Source organism: Marmota flaviventris, chromosome 4 (genome assembly GCF_047511675.1).
Source record: "Marmota flaviventris isolate mMarFla1 chromosome 4, mMarFla1.hap1, whole genome shotgun sequence".
In the NCBI taxonomy this organism is placed as follows: domain Eukaryota; kingdom Metazoa; phylum Chordata; class Mammalia; order Rodentia; family Sciuridae; genus Marmota; species Marmota flaviventris.
In genome coordinates this window covers 135833390-135849180 of record NC_092501.1, presented here as the reverse complement: position 1 = coordinate 135849180, position 15791 = coordinate 135833390, and the positions used below count along the sequence as shown (strand labels likewise).

Genomic DNA, 15791 nt, shown 5'->3' with positions numbered 1-15791 from the left:
ATCCCAGTTCGGTGCCTCTCCACGGTTCCCCTCAATGTCCCAGGCCCCATCGCAGCCGCCAGCGTTCCTTCCTCTTCCTGGGCCACAATCTTGGCGTTCCGGGATTGGCTTTACCCCGTACCAGCAGGAACACGTCCGGGAAGAGGGGACCTCAAGCACCACATGCGACCCTCAAAGCCCAAATCTCCTTTCCCGCCTCACTGGGCCACGGCGCCGGGAGCCAGGCAGGCGAAGCGCAGCCTCCGGTGCTCTAAGGCCCCAAATGACCGATGGCCCGCCGTCACCGAGGACTAGGAGGCCCTCGGGTCAAACCTGGGGCCACTCCGCCACTCCTCGGCTGCTGTCTGGGAGGAAGTGTAGGTGTGTGAGCCGGGGAAAGGGAGCGAGCCGCGCCCTCGGGCCGGCGTGGGCAGGGCGCCGCGGCCTGCGCAGCCCCGAGGGCCCTGCGTCGCTCTCCCGAGCCAAGGTTCTCAGGAGCGGGCCGCGCAAAAGACGTTAGCGGGAGGAGTTAGCGGCTGTTGGGGGAACGGGTTCAGGGAAACAGTCCCTTCCAAAGCTCGGCAATCGCGGGGTGGGGCGCCGTGCTCCCTCCCAGGCCGGGGGCGCTGGCCAGAAGGGGCGCGTGTGGCGACGGTGACCGCCTGCCGCGGCACGCCCGGGCAGGGCTGCGCAGGAAGAGCCGGGGGGCGGTCGCCCGTTGGCCCCGCAGGGGCTGAACGCCCAGGGGTCGCGGTGCGTCGGCCTGCAGCGCGTCCGGTGAGGAGGTCGCCATGGCGATGTGGCCCCAGGCGCGCAGGCCCGCTGCGGTTGGCATGGAAGCAGCCTCGGCGAGGCCCGGGGACGCCGCTGATTGGCCGATTCAACAGACGCGGGTGGGTTGAAAGTAATCGGCGCTGTGCGCCCCGCCGCCGCCGCAGGGAGCCCGGCGCCCCCGCAGGAATCTATTAACACCTCGGACCCTCCCTCCCTCCCGGCCCGCCCCCCTCTGGCGGCACCTCAGCTCCATCACGGTGTGCACTTGCTGCTTGTTGGAGACAGAAAGATAAAGCGCCAGGAGGGACGGAGGTCCCTCTCTGGCTCCCAAGCAGGTTCTGTCGTCTTCTGCTGGTGGGAGGAAGGCCGCGGGGCAACACCTTGCTTGTCACTTGGGAAGGGTACATAACTTTCCGGCAGTCAGGTATTCCTGGATCTTTCGTTTGGGGTCAGGGGAGATGAGCTTCGCGGCAGAGGAAGACTGAGGCTCCTGGGTGTAAACTCCCAATTTACATGGGGCTTAGTATCCTGACTCGGAGGTTTGGCAGGATGTCTCATTCCTGCCAGCCCTCGGGTAGGTCTTGGATGAAATCCCGCAGAGATTTAAATCACTGTTTTGGTTCAGGGCAGTTTTGATCCCTAGTGCTGTCACTCCTGGACCTTTCAACCCATAATAATTTGTTGGGAAGATCAGCAATTAGTGGGGATTCCAAGACTTGGTGCTTTGCCTCCTAGAGATTCACTGAATCCTTGGAGCCCCAGGTAGGGAGGGTTGACTAACAGGCTTCTCTATTTCTCCTCGTGACAGCAGTTTGTGGCGTCCAAGGCAATGCGTCGCAGCAGCTCCAAGAGTGGAATCGTCCTGGCTGCAGTGGCTAGAGGTCCTGATGCTTCTCAGATGCTCACCAGAGCCCAGCTTGGCCAAGATCCCCCACAAAGGACAGTGCTAGGGGTGCTAACCGAGAATGGGCAGTACAGGAATACCTGTGGCCAGGTAATGACCAGAAGCACTGGGAAAGATGCTGTGGAGAATGACTCTTCTATGATGGTAGTAGGTGCTTTTCTCTTGCAGTTGTACCTACTACTGTCCTAGAATATTACAGCCTTGGATCTGGACTACAAGGAAGTTGATTTCTTAAGACCTTCTTAACCAGTTCTGTTTTGAGCCAGAAATAGTGATTATTACTTTTGTTATTTTTCCAACGTTAAGGAAATAAGTTTGGGAACTGTTTGTATTAAATATATGTAAAGTGATTCAGGGGCTAGGCTGAAAGGAAATGTGATTTGGAGCTGGAATTCCTTGGTCAGAGTTGTGTTCAAGGTAGTGCCTAAAGCAATACTGGGCAACCTTTGCTGTGTTCATTTGGGATAGTGTGAGAATTGGGATTGGATCAAGCTACTTCAGGTTATATATACTAGGTTACTTCAAAAAGGTTGCTTTGAGAGCAGACATCTTCCTGCTGACAAAGAGCAGTTGGGCAAAAAGATAATGGACCCTCAGATGTTATTTGTATGTGCTAAACTTATCACAGTTACCTTCCTTTGAAGATTAAAAATAAATCCAGACACTTAAATGAGAAGGCAGGGTTTGGATCCTTAGGAATGAATTATTTAGATAGAAAAAAATCTTCCCTCTCTGCTATTAGATTAGTCTTCATAAAAATGCCTTAAGCCTGTATTGTACATCTAAGTGCTTGATGGTCACAATAGTCCAGTGAAGTAAGGTATTCTTTCTGTTTTATAGGTGACAAAGTGTGAGGTTTAATATCCCCCAAAAATGTTGTGGTGGAGGCTAGATTAGAAGCTTTCCATCTGTTGCATCTTTAAGTTACCTACTTTTTGATGGTTTGGTTAGTGTGGAAAAAATATTCAAAGTAATCTGTTCAAAGCTTTGGAGAAAATTGAGTGAAAGTGGTTTTAATAAACTTAATTTTCTTAGCAATATTTATTTTTTACAGTCTTAAGACCTGGTACTTGTGAATTGGCAGTTGTGCCTATGCTAAGTGGTCTCATTTTAAATTCAAAATCAGTAATCTCTCATGTTACCTGTTACCTGGTCCCACCTCTACATTTCCTTGCTCCATCCTCTACAACCTTCTTAGAAACCTATTCCCTATCCCCTTTCTCTCTTTAATCCTCCATAACTCCTATTCATCTTTACTCTCAGGTGATGACTTTATATCCTATTTTTCTGAAAATGTAGAAACAACCGCTGTTTCCATGTGCCAGATACCTTGCCATTGCCATCCTGTTCTGTAACTAAAATGTCCCTTTTAGATAAGGTGACCTTTCCCTCAAAATGTGTTCTTTTGCTTCTTCAAGGATCTCACTCCAGTAACTTTTATTCTTTTATCAGTTTTCTCTTTTTTACTGAGTTAAACCATGAGCATATAAATAAATTATATTTTTTCATCAAAATCTTTCAACTACACATCTCTTTGCAGCTACTGTCCTGTTTATAGCAAGATTTATTGAGAATTTGTCTATCCTAATAGCACGTAAGTTCTATCAGAGAGGATGTCATGTTCTCTGCTGTATTCCTAGTACTTGGAACAGTACATATACCCGAATATCATATAGGTTTTTATTGAATGAATTCTGTCTATAGTTCTTTTGACTCAATTCTTAATTCTTTCCTTACTTGACTGATCAGTAGCATTTTACATGGTTGACCAGTCTTAATAATTTATTAATAATTTCTTACTAAAGAGCACTACCCTCTCCAAGCCATCTACCTTGCTCATTTGCCACTCCCTCAGTATCCTGTTTCTTTATTTCTTTAATCTCTAAAAGTCACAGTGCCCCAGGGCTTAGCTTTGGTCACAGTGTGGCCTCACTCCCTCAGTAATCTCTTCAAGTGTTAAATTAAATACCATTAAAAACCATCTGTCTGTTGATGATTCATATTTTTATCTCTGGCCTACCCCCCTGAGCTATATTGTAGGATCATATACTCAGCATTCCACTTAATATCTTCACTTGAATCATGTGATAAGCATCTCATACTTGGGCAAAACCAAACACCAACCCTTTTCCCTACCTCCAACTTGCTCTTCCCAAAGTCTTGCTCATCTCAGGAAAAGAAATAGCCATTCTTCCTTTGACCAACCCTAAAACATTTTTTCATCCTTGACCCTTCTTTTTCTCCTACCTTCCATTTAATCTACTTCGAAAGTATTGTTGGTTCTACTTTAAAAAAATGTCTAGAGCCTCTTTCCCTCTCCTCCTTTTCTATCCTGCTTTAAACCTCTGTTGTGTCTCATCTGGATTTGCCAGTTTTATAACTGGTTCTATTATTCTGGTCTTGCTTCCTGCACCTAAAATGATCCTTTTATAAAGATAAGTCAGGCCAGGCATGGTGGTGCACACCTGAAATCTCAGAGGCTTGAGAGGCTGAGGCAGGAGGATTGTGAGTTCAAAACCAGCCTCAGCAACTTAGGCACCAAGCAACTCAGCAAGACCCTGTCTCTAAATAAAATGTGAAAAAAGGGATGGGGATGTGGCTCAGTGGTTAAATGCTCCTGGGTTCAATCCCTGGTAACCACCCCTCCCCCCCACCAAAAAAAAAATAAGTTAGATCACAGTCTTCCTCTGCCCAAAATCTTTCTGTGGCTCCCCTCTGCATGAATGCCAATCATTCTTAAATGGCCTATGGTAAGGCCTCCTTGAGCTGACCTCTGTTTTCTTCCTGACCTCATGTCCTACACTGATCTCCTTCTTACTCTGCTCTGTCTATTCCTACTGTGTCTTTTGTTGTTTGTCTCCCCACCACCGCCTCTGGGCTGAACATTTTGTTCACTCTTGAATTTTGGGCACCTAGAGCAGTGTCTGGAGCATAGTAGATTCTTGTTAATTTTGTTAACATAGTAGATTCTTGTTAATTCATAGTAAATTTTTGTTTAATGAATATATACCTCAACCTAGATATCTCTATTTATGTAGAAAAAGTTAAACTTGATAGTGACTTGGAGTCATAGTTATCTGATTATCGTAACTTCTGATTGTGGTCCTTTATAGTCCCTGTGATTTTTTATTCCAAAACTACCATAAAGATTATTTTCTTATTAGACATAAGCCATATATATATATATATATATATATATATATATATATATATATATATATATTTGATAAGTAGAAAGAAAAGTTATATAACCACATACTAACTTGGAATTAGCCTTTAATAGTAAGCATAGATTAAGTATAAGCAAAATGTTAATATAGTAGATAGAGCTAACATTTGCATAAATATAACTCAGGCTCACTTGCCCTAAATCATTTGATTTCACACCATCCAACATGACCTCCTTTAAGATGCAACAGCATTTGATGTGTTATGCTTGTTCACTGTGGTGGTATCACAGTTGTTTGCACTGTTAATGTTACAAGAATAAAGAAAAGGGAGAAGTTATTTGAAAAATTTCACCAAGCCTGATTGTATTATATATACAAAAAGATTTTATAGCTTATGAGAGAAGTTAGTAGTATGAGTTTCCAAAGTCATCATGTTTCTAAATAACTAAGAATGAAACTGGGAACTTCATAGGTGGCTGCAACTAAATATTAAATATTTAGGGAGGGGACTCTAGGAACTCTGTGACCATATGTTAAGAACGATGCTGAGTACTTTAATGTCTTGTGATGCTATAAACATAAAGCCAACTTGCAGTTTTCCTCCTGCAGGTTGTACCTATTTCATTTTAGAGAAGAGATATAGATTTTATTCTTTCTATTTTTTTTAAATTTTTTATTGTTGGTTGTTCAAAACATTACATAGTTCTTGATATATCATATTTCACACTTTGATTCAAGTGGGTTATGAACTCCCATTTTTACCCCGTATACAAATTGCAGAATCACATCAGTTACACATCCATTGATTTACATATTGCCATACTAGTGTCTGTTGTATTCTGCTGCCTTTCTATCCTCTAATATCCCCCGATTTTATTCTTTCTATAATCTTGAGTTCCCTTTGATACATGTGTAAAGAAAATAGTGAATTTTAGGTAACTCTTTCTGTATATCAGATATAGACTAATATAACTTTTTGAACTTTATTTTCTGTAATTAAATTAATAACATTTCAATTTAGGATTCAATCTTACCTATTCAAGCTGCTAGGTTCACATTTTCTAGTTGATCTTTGTGGGGTAGTCTCTAACAAGAAATTAACTCTTTAGGAGATCACAGCAATCAGGTGTTTTTCTGGATCAGAAAATGTCTTCCCTCCAGCTGGAAAGAAAATGCTCTCTGATTGTGGGGTCCTGGAGCCAGCCAAGCATGGATTTGATATCTACATGGATGAGCCTGAGCAGGGGGACAGAGACAGCTGCTCAGGAAGAGAGGGGATGGCATTTGAGGATGTGTATGAAGTAGATACCAGCACACTCAAGTCAGACCTTCACTTCCTGCTGGATTTCAGTACAGGTAATCTGACTCATCTATAGCTGATGGTGCTCTGTATTCTCAACTATCTGCAGTGTTCCAGTAGCAAGTATCTAGCAAGAGAAAAACATGACATAATGGCTAGTTTTCACAATTGCCTGTGGAGAGTGAGTAGAGGTAAGGAGTTTTTCAATTAAATGACTTATCTGACAATGTTGAACCTCTGCAGTTTCCCCTATGCTGGTAGATTCATCTCTCCATTTCCAGTCTGAAGAAGCGTCAGATTTGGGCACAGATGTGATAAATGTGACCGAATATGCTGAAGAAATTCATCAGTACCTTAGAGAAGCTGAAGTGAGTTTTCCCAACTTCTCCAGGATCCCAAGCTCCTAATATTAAGCTACAAGTTCTTGACCATACCACTAGAGAATGGCTCTATCGTGGTATCCAAATGTAAGAAATCTATGAAAAATAATGCAGGTCAAATATCTCTAGTCTGACATTTCAAAATTTAAAACTTTTTGAATGTTAATATGATGCCAGATGTGGAAAACTCCACGCCATGAATCTTTGTTTTATGCACAAAATTATTAAAAGTATTATATAAAATTACCCTTGTCTGTGTGTATAAGTCATGAATTTTATGTTTAGGCTTGGGTCCCATCCCCAAGATGGCTAATAGTGTATATGTAAATATTAGAAAAAATCCCAAATCCAAGACATCATGTCCCAAGCATTATGGAAAAGGAATACTCAACCTGAAATAGTGATGGTAAGTAGCAATTGTAGGCACAATTTCTATATGACTCAAAGGATTTATGTGTTGAGTATTTCACTCTTAGGAATAACCAATATTGCTATTTCCTCCTCAAGTTGTTAACTTATTACATTATAGAACCAGAATTTCATAGTTTCTTCTTTATCATGATGAAAACATTTGTGTCTAGCATCCTCCTAACCTTTGCTCATGAGATTTTAAAATAAAATAGCAACTATACTGGAGAGTGATCTTTCTGATATTACAACTTTCTACATATCCAAATTATTTTCCCAAACAGATAAGATACAGACCCAAAGCACACTACATGAGGAAACAGCCGGATATCACAGAAAGCATGCGTACGATTCTGGTGGATTGGCTGGTGGAGGTTGGCGAAGAATATAAGCTTCGATCAGAAACTCTGTACCTGGCTGTCAACTTCCTGGACAGGTTTCTTTCCTGCATGTCTGTTCTGAGAGGGAAATTGCAGCTTGTAGGGACAGCAGCTATTTTTCTGGCTTCGTAAGTAATTCTTTGAGCTTGAATAATGTAAAACTACCTCCTGTCAAAACACTTGACTTTTTTTTTCACATTTATTAAAGAAATGCAATGCTTGATAATTAGAACTATTTGTGTCTCTTTTGATAAAAGATCATTATCTTTTCAGGATTTACCAAGAAACTGAATCTCACCCACATGTTCACTCTTCAATTCAGATGTTTAAGATTTATTACAACAAGTTCAATGTCGTGACTAAAGGAGCCATCAGCTCAAATGCAGGAATTTATTTTGCAGAACAGTCTTTTGGCTATATTCTAATATAAGTAAAAGTCCTATTTAAAAGAGATTTTGATTGCATAAAAACTGTCTTCATGATATAGCAAATAACTCACAATAACAGTTTATTTATTTGGTTATAGTTTATAAACAATTTTAGTTGGTTCCTGTTCCTATCAGTGACTCATAGTAATACCTCATTGTGTGAGAAAAAAGAGTTGGGTTATATCTGAGCTGTCATGATGTAACCTGTTACTGCATGATGGTTTCTATTTTTCTGGTTTTAAATAGTCTAGTTATTAATATGTAAACACTTGCCAATGTTTCCTAAAGAAAGTAGAAACAAAAGCAGAAGGGAAGAAATGAAAATAGTGAAACATCATTCTCCTTCTCTTGACTATTCAGAGTCAATTGCTAATTCAGCACACAAAGTTAAACATGATGTTTTTAAAAATCAAAGGTCTATGAATTTTTTTCTCTTTTCCACAAAAGAATTTGAAGTCTATAGAATTGATAGGAATTCATTTGTGTTGTCTGTCATTCAGAATTTTTCAGTGTATCTGAGACCAAAACCTAAACTCTCAGTTGGACATGGTGTCTCTTTCTACTCCTAGCAGTAAGTACAACATGTTCTCATAATACTCATGTTCATGATCTGGAAACAAGCTCTTAATATTTTCATAGCCCTGTGAAATTCAGTGATATTGAAGTGGATAAAGAGGGAATAAAGAACTCTGCAGGTCTCTGTTGAGAAACATGGCCTGTGGTAACACAGGAAGTAAAGTATGGGTGCCAAACTACTCCTAAAAATTCTCTACCTTTCCCAGGAAATATGAAGAGATATATCCACCTGAAGTAGATGAGTTTGTCTATATAACTGATGACACATACACAAAACGGCAACTATTAAGGATGGAACACCTGCTCCTGAAAGTCCTAGCTTTTGATCTGACAGTTCCAACCACCAACCAATTTCTCCTTCAGTACTTAAGGCGTCAAGGAGTGTGTGTCAGAACTGAGAACCTGGCCAAGGTATGCCATGTGATTTCCAGGAACTTCTGGTACCAAAGAGGGTAAAAAGCAGCCTTTCCCAGTCATCCTTCAGTTCTGCATTCCTTTGCAGTTTTTTTCCCCTAGTCTTGGGCCCAGTACACCTTTTTAGCAATGAAAGACAGCTAATTTTAAGAACACAAAATCTGGTTACAGGACATTACTATTGACTATAGTTGGCAGGCACAGGTTGTCAAATCAGTCAACCATCAAAGGAATTTAAACTTGGAAACTCTTCCCTTGGTGTGTATATAGAATCACATGCAAGCAGCACTTCTTAGTTTGGGAACTAAGATATAGTTTAATTTTGTTCTAATATCATCCTAACCTATAAACTAATGAAGTGTTGTTTGGTTATTTAATGTTATAGAAACTTAGTTGAAAGTACTAAAGTATTAGTCTAATCAACTTGCTTTCTAGTCACTCCAGACTATGATATCTAGTACATTTATGCCATACAGGGAGTAATAAGGATGTCCATATACATTTCTAAGTATATTTATTCTGACATGATATGTTCCCATCAGTTCTGTTCTAGACTCAGAACCATATTCATTTGCCTAGTAAATTAATAGCTTTAATATTGTCATATCTTTGCCTTTGACTGAAGGCTCTGTTCCCATTCCAGGTGCCAGAGCAATACAACTTTATCTGACCAGCATAAACCTGCACTACTAGTGTAAGACGAGAAAAGTAACCTATCATATGTACTTTGTGGATAGGCCAAATACTAGGGTATTGAAATTCTGTTAAAACATAAATATTATTCTGGTTAAGGACAGTCATACCAATTATTGACCCAGTGATTCATTTTAACTATGTCTGTACTCATCACTGGATACTGTCTGAACAAAGAGAAGACACAATTTATTACTATGACTTTTCTAGGTTTACTTATGACTTCAGTCAATTAGATCTTGGTCAGATTTCTAACTCCAATGAGGTTTTTTTCTCTTGTGCTTAGTATGTAGCAGAACTGAGTCTACTTGAAGCTGATCCATTCTTGAAATATCTTCCTTCATTGATAGCTGCTGCAGCTTACTGCCTGGCAAACTATACTGTGAACAGGCACTTCTGGGTAAGTTTCTTCTTTCTAGATGAAATTCAAGACCTGTCTAAAATCTGTTCAGTAGTTTTTAAGGCTTACAGGCTTGCCTCTTAGAAGGGCAAGTTTGTTTAATAAGGAACTGGATGTCTTTACAGTAGACTGCAACTTGCTGCTAAATCTTGCAGGTCAGCCAGTCATCATGGCTTTGACTCAGTAGCTTTATTCTATGTCCAGCAGAGGTTGCAAGAAGTCCAGGCGATCATGTTGCAACAGAAGCGGGCCTGAAAATCTGGGTGCCCACTGCTAATGACTTGAGATACAGTCATTGGCTGCTTCAAGCAAAAGTTGTTGACTTTTATCATATGTGGGAAAAAAAAATCATCAGTCCAATGAGGATAGCTAGAAATTGCAGTAGGCTTTTGAGAAAACAGGACAGTTGGTGTTGCCTCTTTCCTGAGGAGGTGGTATCATCAAAAACAGGTCCCTAGGTTTTGTTCTGAAAGCTCACTGTTATACTAAAAAAAAAAAAAATGGGGTATTTCCCTTTATTTTCTGGAATACTTAGTTTTTATGCTGCATTTAGACTAAGAAGCTTTCACTTTCTATACAAATAAGGTGGTCACAAAAGTAGGACTCTTTAAGGGACTGGTAAAAACCACGTTCATGAGGGTACAGGGAAAGTGATCTGCCCTAAATTGAGAATTATGATATGAAATATGAGCAAACTTAGAAATTTAGAACTCTGCTGTATTTTAAGTATTTCATATCTAATGTCTCTGAAGAAGGTGGACATGCTTTCTTTAAATGAATATGGACATTTACTTTTACAATTGGTTGTCTTCTGACTTCTACATCTTAAAAAGTTATGTGAAACAATTTTTTTTTCTTTTGTCTTGATTAGCCAGAAACCCTTGCTGCATTTACAGGCTACTCATTAAGTGAAATTGTGCCTTGCCTGAGTGAGCTACACAAAGCATGCCTTGACATACCCCATCGACCTCAGCAAGCAATTAGGGAGAAGTATAAGGCTTCAAAGTAAGTTACTGACATTTTCTTATCTTGGCTCTGTTCAAAGCTTAATGGGTAATAGTTGTATCAGAATTAGAAGTGGAATAAATTATATATCTGGTGTTAGGTTGGTAAAGTAAGAATACATGTAAAATCAAGAAAATGAATTTGGAGAGACCTAGATTGATAATTGTCAGATTGTAGTAATTATAGTCAGTCAGCTTCCTTCCTATCTGCTGTGATGACTTAGAGAGTTTTCTGTAGTGCCAGGGTCCTGCACCAGCAGGGTCCAGGGGGTCCTAAAGGATGAGAGGCATCAGCACAAGGGATGAGACAAGGAGTCGTTCCATTGGAGCAATCTCCAGAGAGAGAGAGAGAGAGAGAGAGAGAGAGCGCGAGAGCGAGCTGTTACTGCTTTCTCTCTGTCTCCTTTTATTTTACTTTTTCTCATCATTACGGGTCCAGAATCATTAATAAAATGCGTCATCAATTTACAATTTCCAGATTTTCCCAGGATGTGACATTTCCTTATTTAACAGATGCCAAACTACGTAACCAGACTCTATGTCTCCTAACCTGTCATTAATCTTTAAGTATAAAGCACACCTGTACTTAAGATCCCATCTAAAAGTCCCCTTATAACAATCTTATAATATATTCTAAAAGCAACTAAAAATGCCTACATTTATTCTCATAAAACTGATTAAGCTACTTTCTCAGAGAGTTTCTTTGTTTCTTAGTCAAAGTACAGCAGTTCTTAAATCTTTAACTAAAGGGCAGGCTCTGTATGTCAATCCCCCTGCTGCTAACATTAACTATGCTTATCATAAATCCCTATGTAAAGTTAAAAGAGGGTCTATTAGAAGGAAAATATATTTTAACTAACTTTTTCTCCCCTGAATGAATACCATATCTATCTACCCTTAATTAAATAGGCCACATATGGTGGGCTACGTGCAATGGACATGATAACTGTCTACGCAGGTTTGAAAGACTGAAGATATGAACTTGAATTCTTAGTTGATATAGTCAATTGTGGTGCCTAGTGTTCCTGTAACATTTCCCAGAATGATTTTTGATATTTTTCTGTTTTGCCCTATATGTCCCGAGAGATAGTAAAGCAGCCTTTAAGTCATGAACCACCTGTTATATTCTTGGCCATCTAGAATTTAAAGTCTACTCATGCCTTCTGTTAGGCTGATTATAAAATAAAAAGTCCCAATTATATAAAAAAGGGTCTCATGATTTTGGTTTCCCACAAGTGTCCTCACTGTGACCTTGTCAAGACAGTGGGAGGTGGAATGCTTTCACCACTGTAGCCTAACTGAGATTATATAAAATGAATGTCTGTGTTTTGTGCTAACCTTGCTGTGGGTTTCATTTCAGGTACCTGCATGTGTCCCTCATGGAACCACCTGCAGTTCTTCCTCTGCAATAAGTGCCAGAACTGGAGCACTTCCAGAACCCAACCATCATATCAACAGGATTGCTCTTAGTTTCCATAAGTTTCTTCAAGTTTGGCCGACTAATGTCAATATAGATGACTTTTAAAATATGTAAATGTATTAGGTTCTATTAGACTTTAGTAGTTATAATTTAGTCTAGCATTTTTAAAGAATAAACTACTTGCCTTATGACCATGTGTTAGGCTTATTTACTAGTTAGCGTGGCTGACAGACTTGCCTGGAATTTTAGTTGATAATATTACAAATGTCATCACTATTTCAAGCATTCTCCTAAATTGGTTTTATAAATGAGGCATGCTATTCAGATTCAGTGTTGAGGCATGCAGGGATTTTCATGCTTGGTAAATGGCTTGTTGTTTCCCGAGGATCTCTATAGATTGAAAAAGAAGGGAAAGGCTAGCTCATGCAGAATGGTGAAGAGACACCAGCAAGCACTTCTACTCCTGCTTCTTCCACAGTTTAAATCAGTGGGCTGAGGCCTAAATGTGTTCAAGTATATTTGGTGGTGACTTACATTTCATTCTAATCCAGGAATGTTATGCTCATTTGTAAAAGGATGCCATCATGTCTGTATTCAGGTTGGATTTAGGAACTCATCAGCATGTTTTTTAGTTTTAGAAGATGTCTTCTGGGGTAGAAAGAGCAAACTTCATCATGAGACTTGAGACTAATGAATCCAACCCCTTTACATATGTCCTTTGAGAGATACCCACCCTAAGCTTTGCTGTTGCTTAAATTATTCACAATTCTGTATTTACTTTCTTACACATTCATATTTGGCACTTTTCAACAGCACTATGTAGGATACAAGATAGAAAAAATTGAAAGCAAAACATTTGTTTTGACTTCTATTTTAAAGATTGAAAGGAAAAATGAGAGTAGATTTGTTCTTAAATGTGAATTATGCTTATTGAGGATTAAATGTGAGCTTTGTGTTTGTGTTGTTGTTAAGCACAAAATTGGTGGTTCTGGGCCAGTAGGTCTTAATGGCTCATGAACCTTCTGTGCTGTGTGCTTGTCCTCTGGGGAGAGGCCTCTGTTTGTGGACCTGCCCCCAGGCTCAGTCTGAATGACTCTGGAGGCAAAAAGAAGGAAATATGTTTTCTGGATTCCCTTCACATAGGAAAGATTAGATGTGGGTATATTTTGGAAAAATGAGAGTAGATGAAATTCACTCCATGTTTTACACTTTTTTCAAGCTCTAATGGAATTATGAATATAAAAATATAGACATATTTTGTGAATAATTTTTTTATATTTGAAAGTACTCCCACACTCTTACAAGGTTTTAGCATTGCTCCCTCCTTTTCCCCTGCAGATAAACATTCTCAAGTTGTCTCCATTTGAAGAAATCAACATTTTCTTAAGTTTTTTTATATTTATAACATATGTTTCATAAGGGAACATAGGTCCTATATCAATATTGAATTCTCTATGTTTATGTTATATAATGAACAATTGGCAATGTCACCTGGTTTATGTCTGGGTGACATAAACTGCATATATATGCTGAACTTTCCAGCAGTCCTGCAAATGGCAATGCAATCCCTTCTCAGTGGGGCAGGTGGCTGATTTTGGTCACAGAAGTTCTGTATTTGCCCCTTTCAAACCTTAAAGATTTGAGCAACTCAGCCAGGGAAGCTTCCTGTCATTCTCTTTCTGTTTATGTTGGCTGATCACTTACTTTCCTATGATATGTGTGTCTATCTCATACTGGATCCTGACACAATAACATTTGGACCCAGTTTAGAACCAGACACAGTAATATTTTCTTTTTTTTTTTTTTTACTAGTAAGATTATGATTTTAGAATGCTTTACTTAAGCTAAAAGGGACTTTGTAGAAATAGATCATCCATTAAAAAATCACTTTGCAGAGGATGTTTTTGTTTCTAAATCTGGATCCAAAATATACCATGAAACCACACTATAGAACTTAGAGGTCTGCACACATACCTTACGTTACTTGCTATTGGCAATTTGCACATACCCCATTCCCACACCCCCAACACAAATACCCACTGACTGCAAAGAACTAGACCTCAGCTTTGACCTTCTTTTTTATTATTTTATTGCCTCCCTGAAATACATCATTTGAAAACAGAAATATAACTTTCCCCTGTATATCTCCTGCCAAATTTGAAAGTGAATATCAGCCATCTGCATGCCCATCCTTTGATTTGTTCTTCTTTCCTAAATTTTGTGTTGATGAAGTCCATTCACTGTTTTTATGAATATGTGTCTATAAACAATGCTTATTTTTAACGTTTAATGGTCATTGATAGTCTCTTGTACCCTTCTGTGTTACATATCTGAAGTAGCATTGTTTTTTGAGATTATCCATAGGGAATAAGTAGAATCTTAGTTACTTCTACTATTATAAAATATTTTATCATAAGAATATGGTTTATCTGTTCTCTTAATTTCCGCCCATCTCTCCCTTTCCAGCCACACCCACTTTTTGCCACCCAGGAAACTGGTCTGGGCAGGGCTCTGGGTTGGGAGTACTGTTATCTGTCTACCTTTGGATGCTCTTTTGCTTGTGGCTTTAGACAAACCCAGCCTTTCTGAGGAACTCAGACATGACCATGAACCAATGGGCTCTTAGTGAAGTGTTCCTCAAGAAAGGATGATAGGGGCAGCATTTGATGACCCTTTGTTGAGAGCTAAAGCCCAAGATGGGATGGATATAAGCAACATATTCTGTTTTTTCCCTAAAGCTTTCACCATCAGAGTTAAAACAGCTACATACATTTTAGTCTAAAACTTTGAAATGGAAGTATATACTATTTGGCTGAGAGAGCCCTGGCCCATGCTACTGCCAAGTTTTCTGCTCCATGTGTCAGGGCTGTGGGGATAGGTACCTGGGGCAGGGGAGGAGCTCCTCAGGGTGCATGGTTGTGATTCCATGTAGCATCCTGGCACCAAGGCAAGACCCAGTGTGCAAGACCCAAAGTCTCTGATGGTTTTTCAGTGCAGATGAGACATCCCTCCCTTTAGTTTCACAGGATATGTATGAATTCATTGTAGGCAGAGAGTTGTTTGTTTTTACTATGTTTTTCATTAGGCAACACTGGACTTGATGGTAATTTTTGAAAAAAGGAATGGGAAGTACTCAGGCAAAGGGAAAAGCATGTGGGAAGGGGATCAGGTTATCATTAACTGAATCATAACAGAGTATGTGGATAGAATGCCTCAAATGGAACTAGAGATCTGAGATCAGGTAAATGTCTGAGGTGCTAGGGGAGGAACTGGGGTCAACTTGGGCTCATCTGACTAAACTCAAACCTGCTAGAAAAGACTCTCTCCTTTGATCTGCAAAGAGAACATAGAGAATAACATCCATATACCACCATGTGGAGCTGAGTACCTCAATTGTCATGAGTATTGATTTCAAATGTGTTATCTAGAATATGGTTTCTTCAGTCAAACCTTGGTGATTCTCAGAAGCTCGTTCTTTTAGGAGAATTATAACTGAGAAGTGAATACAGTGGGAGACCAATTCTACCTTTATCTTTTTATTCAGGACTTAATTCTTAATTT

The 15791-nt window shown here is 39.7% G+C and overlaps 1 protein-coding gene across 1 annotated transcript; it reads left to right on the top strand.

The window, feature by feature from the left end:
- The first annotated feature begins 1564 nt into the window (after positions 1-1564).
- Ccna1 (cyclin A1) lies at positions 1565-12222 on the top strand. The gene is made up of 8 exons (XM_027928893.3): positions 1565-1747; positions 5937-6183; positions 6371-6495; positions 7200-7423; positions 8506-8710; positions 9693-9806; positions 10678-10811; positions 12171-12222. Exons 1-8 carry the CDS (start codon positions 1583-1585, stop codon positions 12220-12222), a joined length of 1266 nt encoding a protein of 421 aa, XP_027784694.2. The 5' UTR covers positions 1565-1582.
- Positions 12223-15791: the final 3569 nt, after the last annotated feature.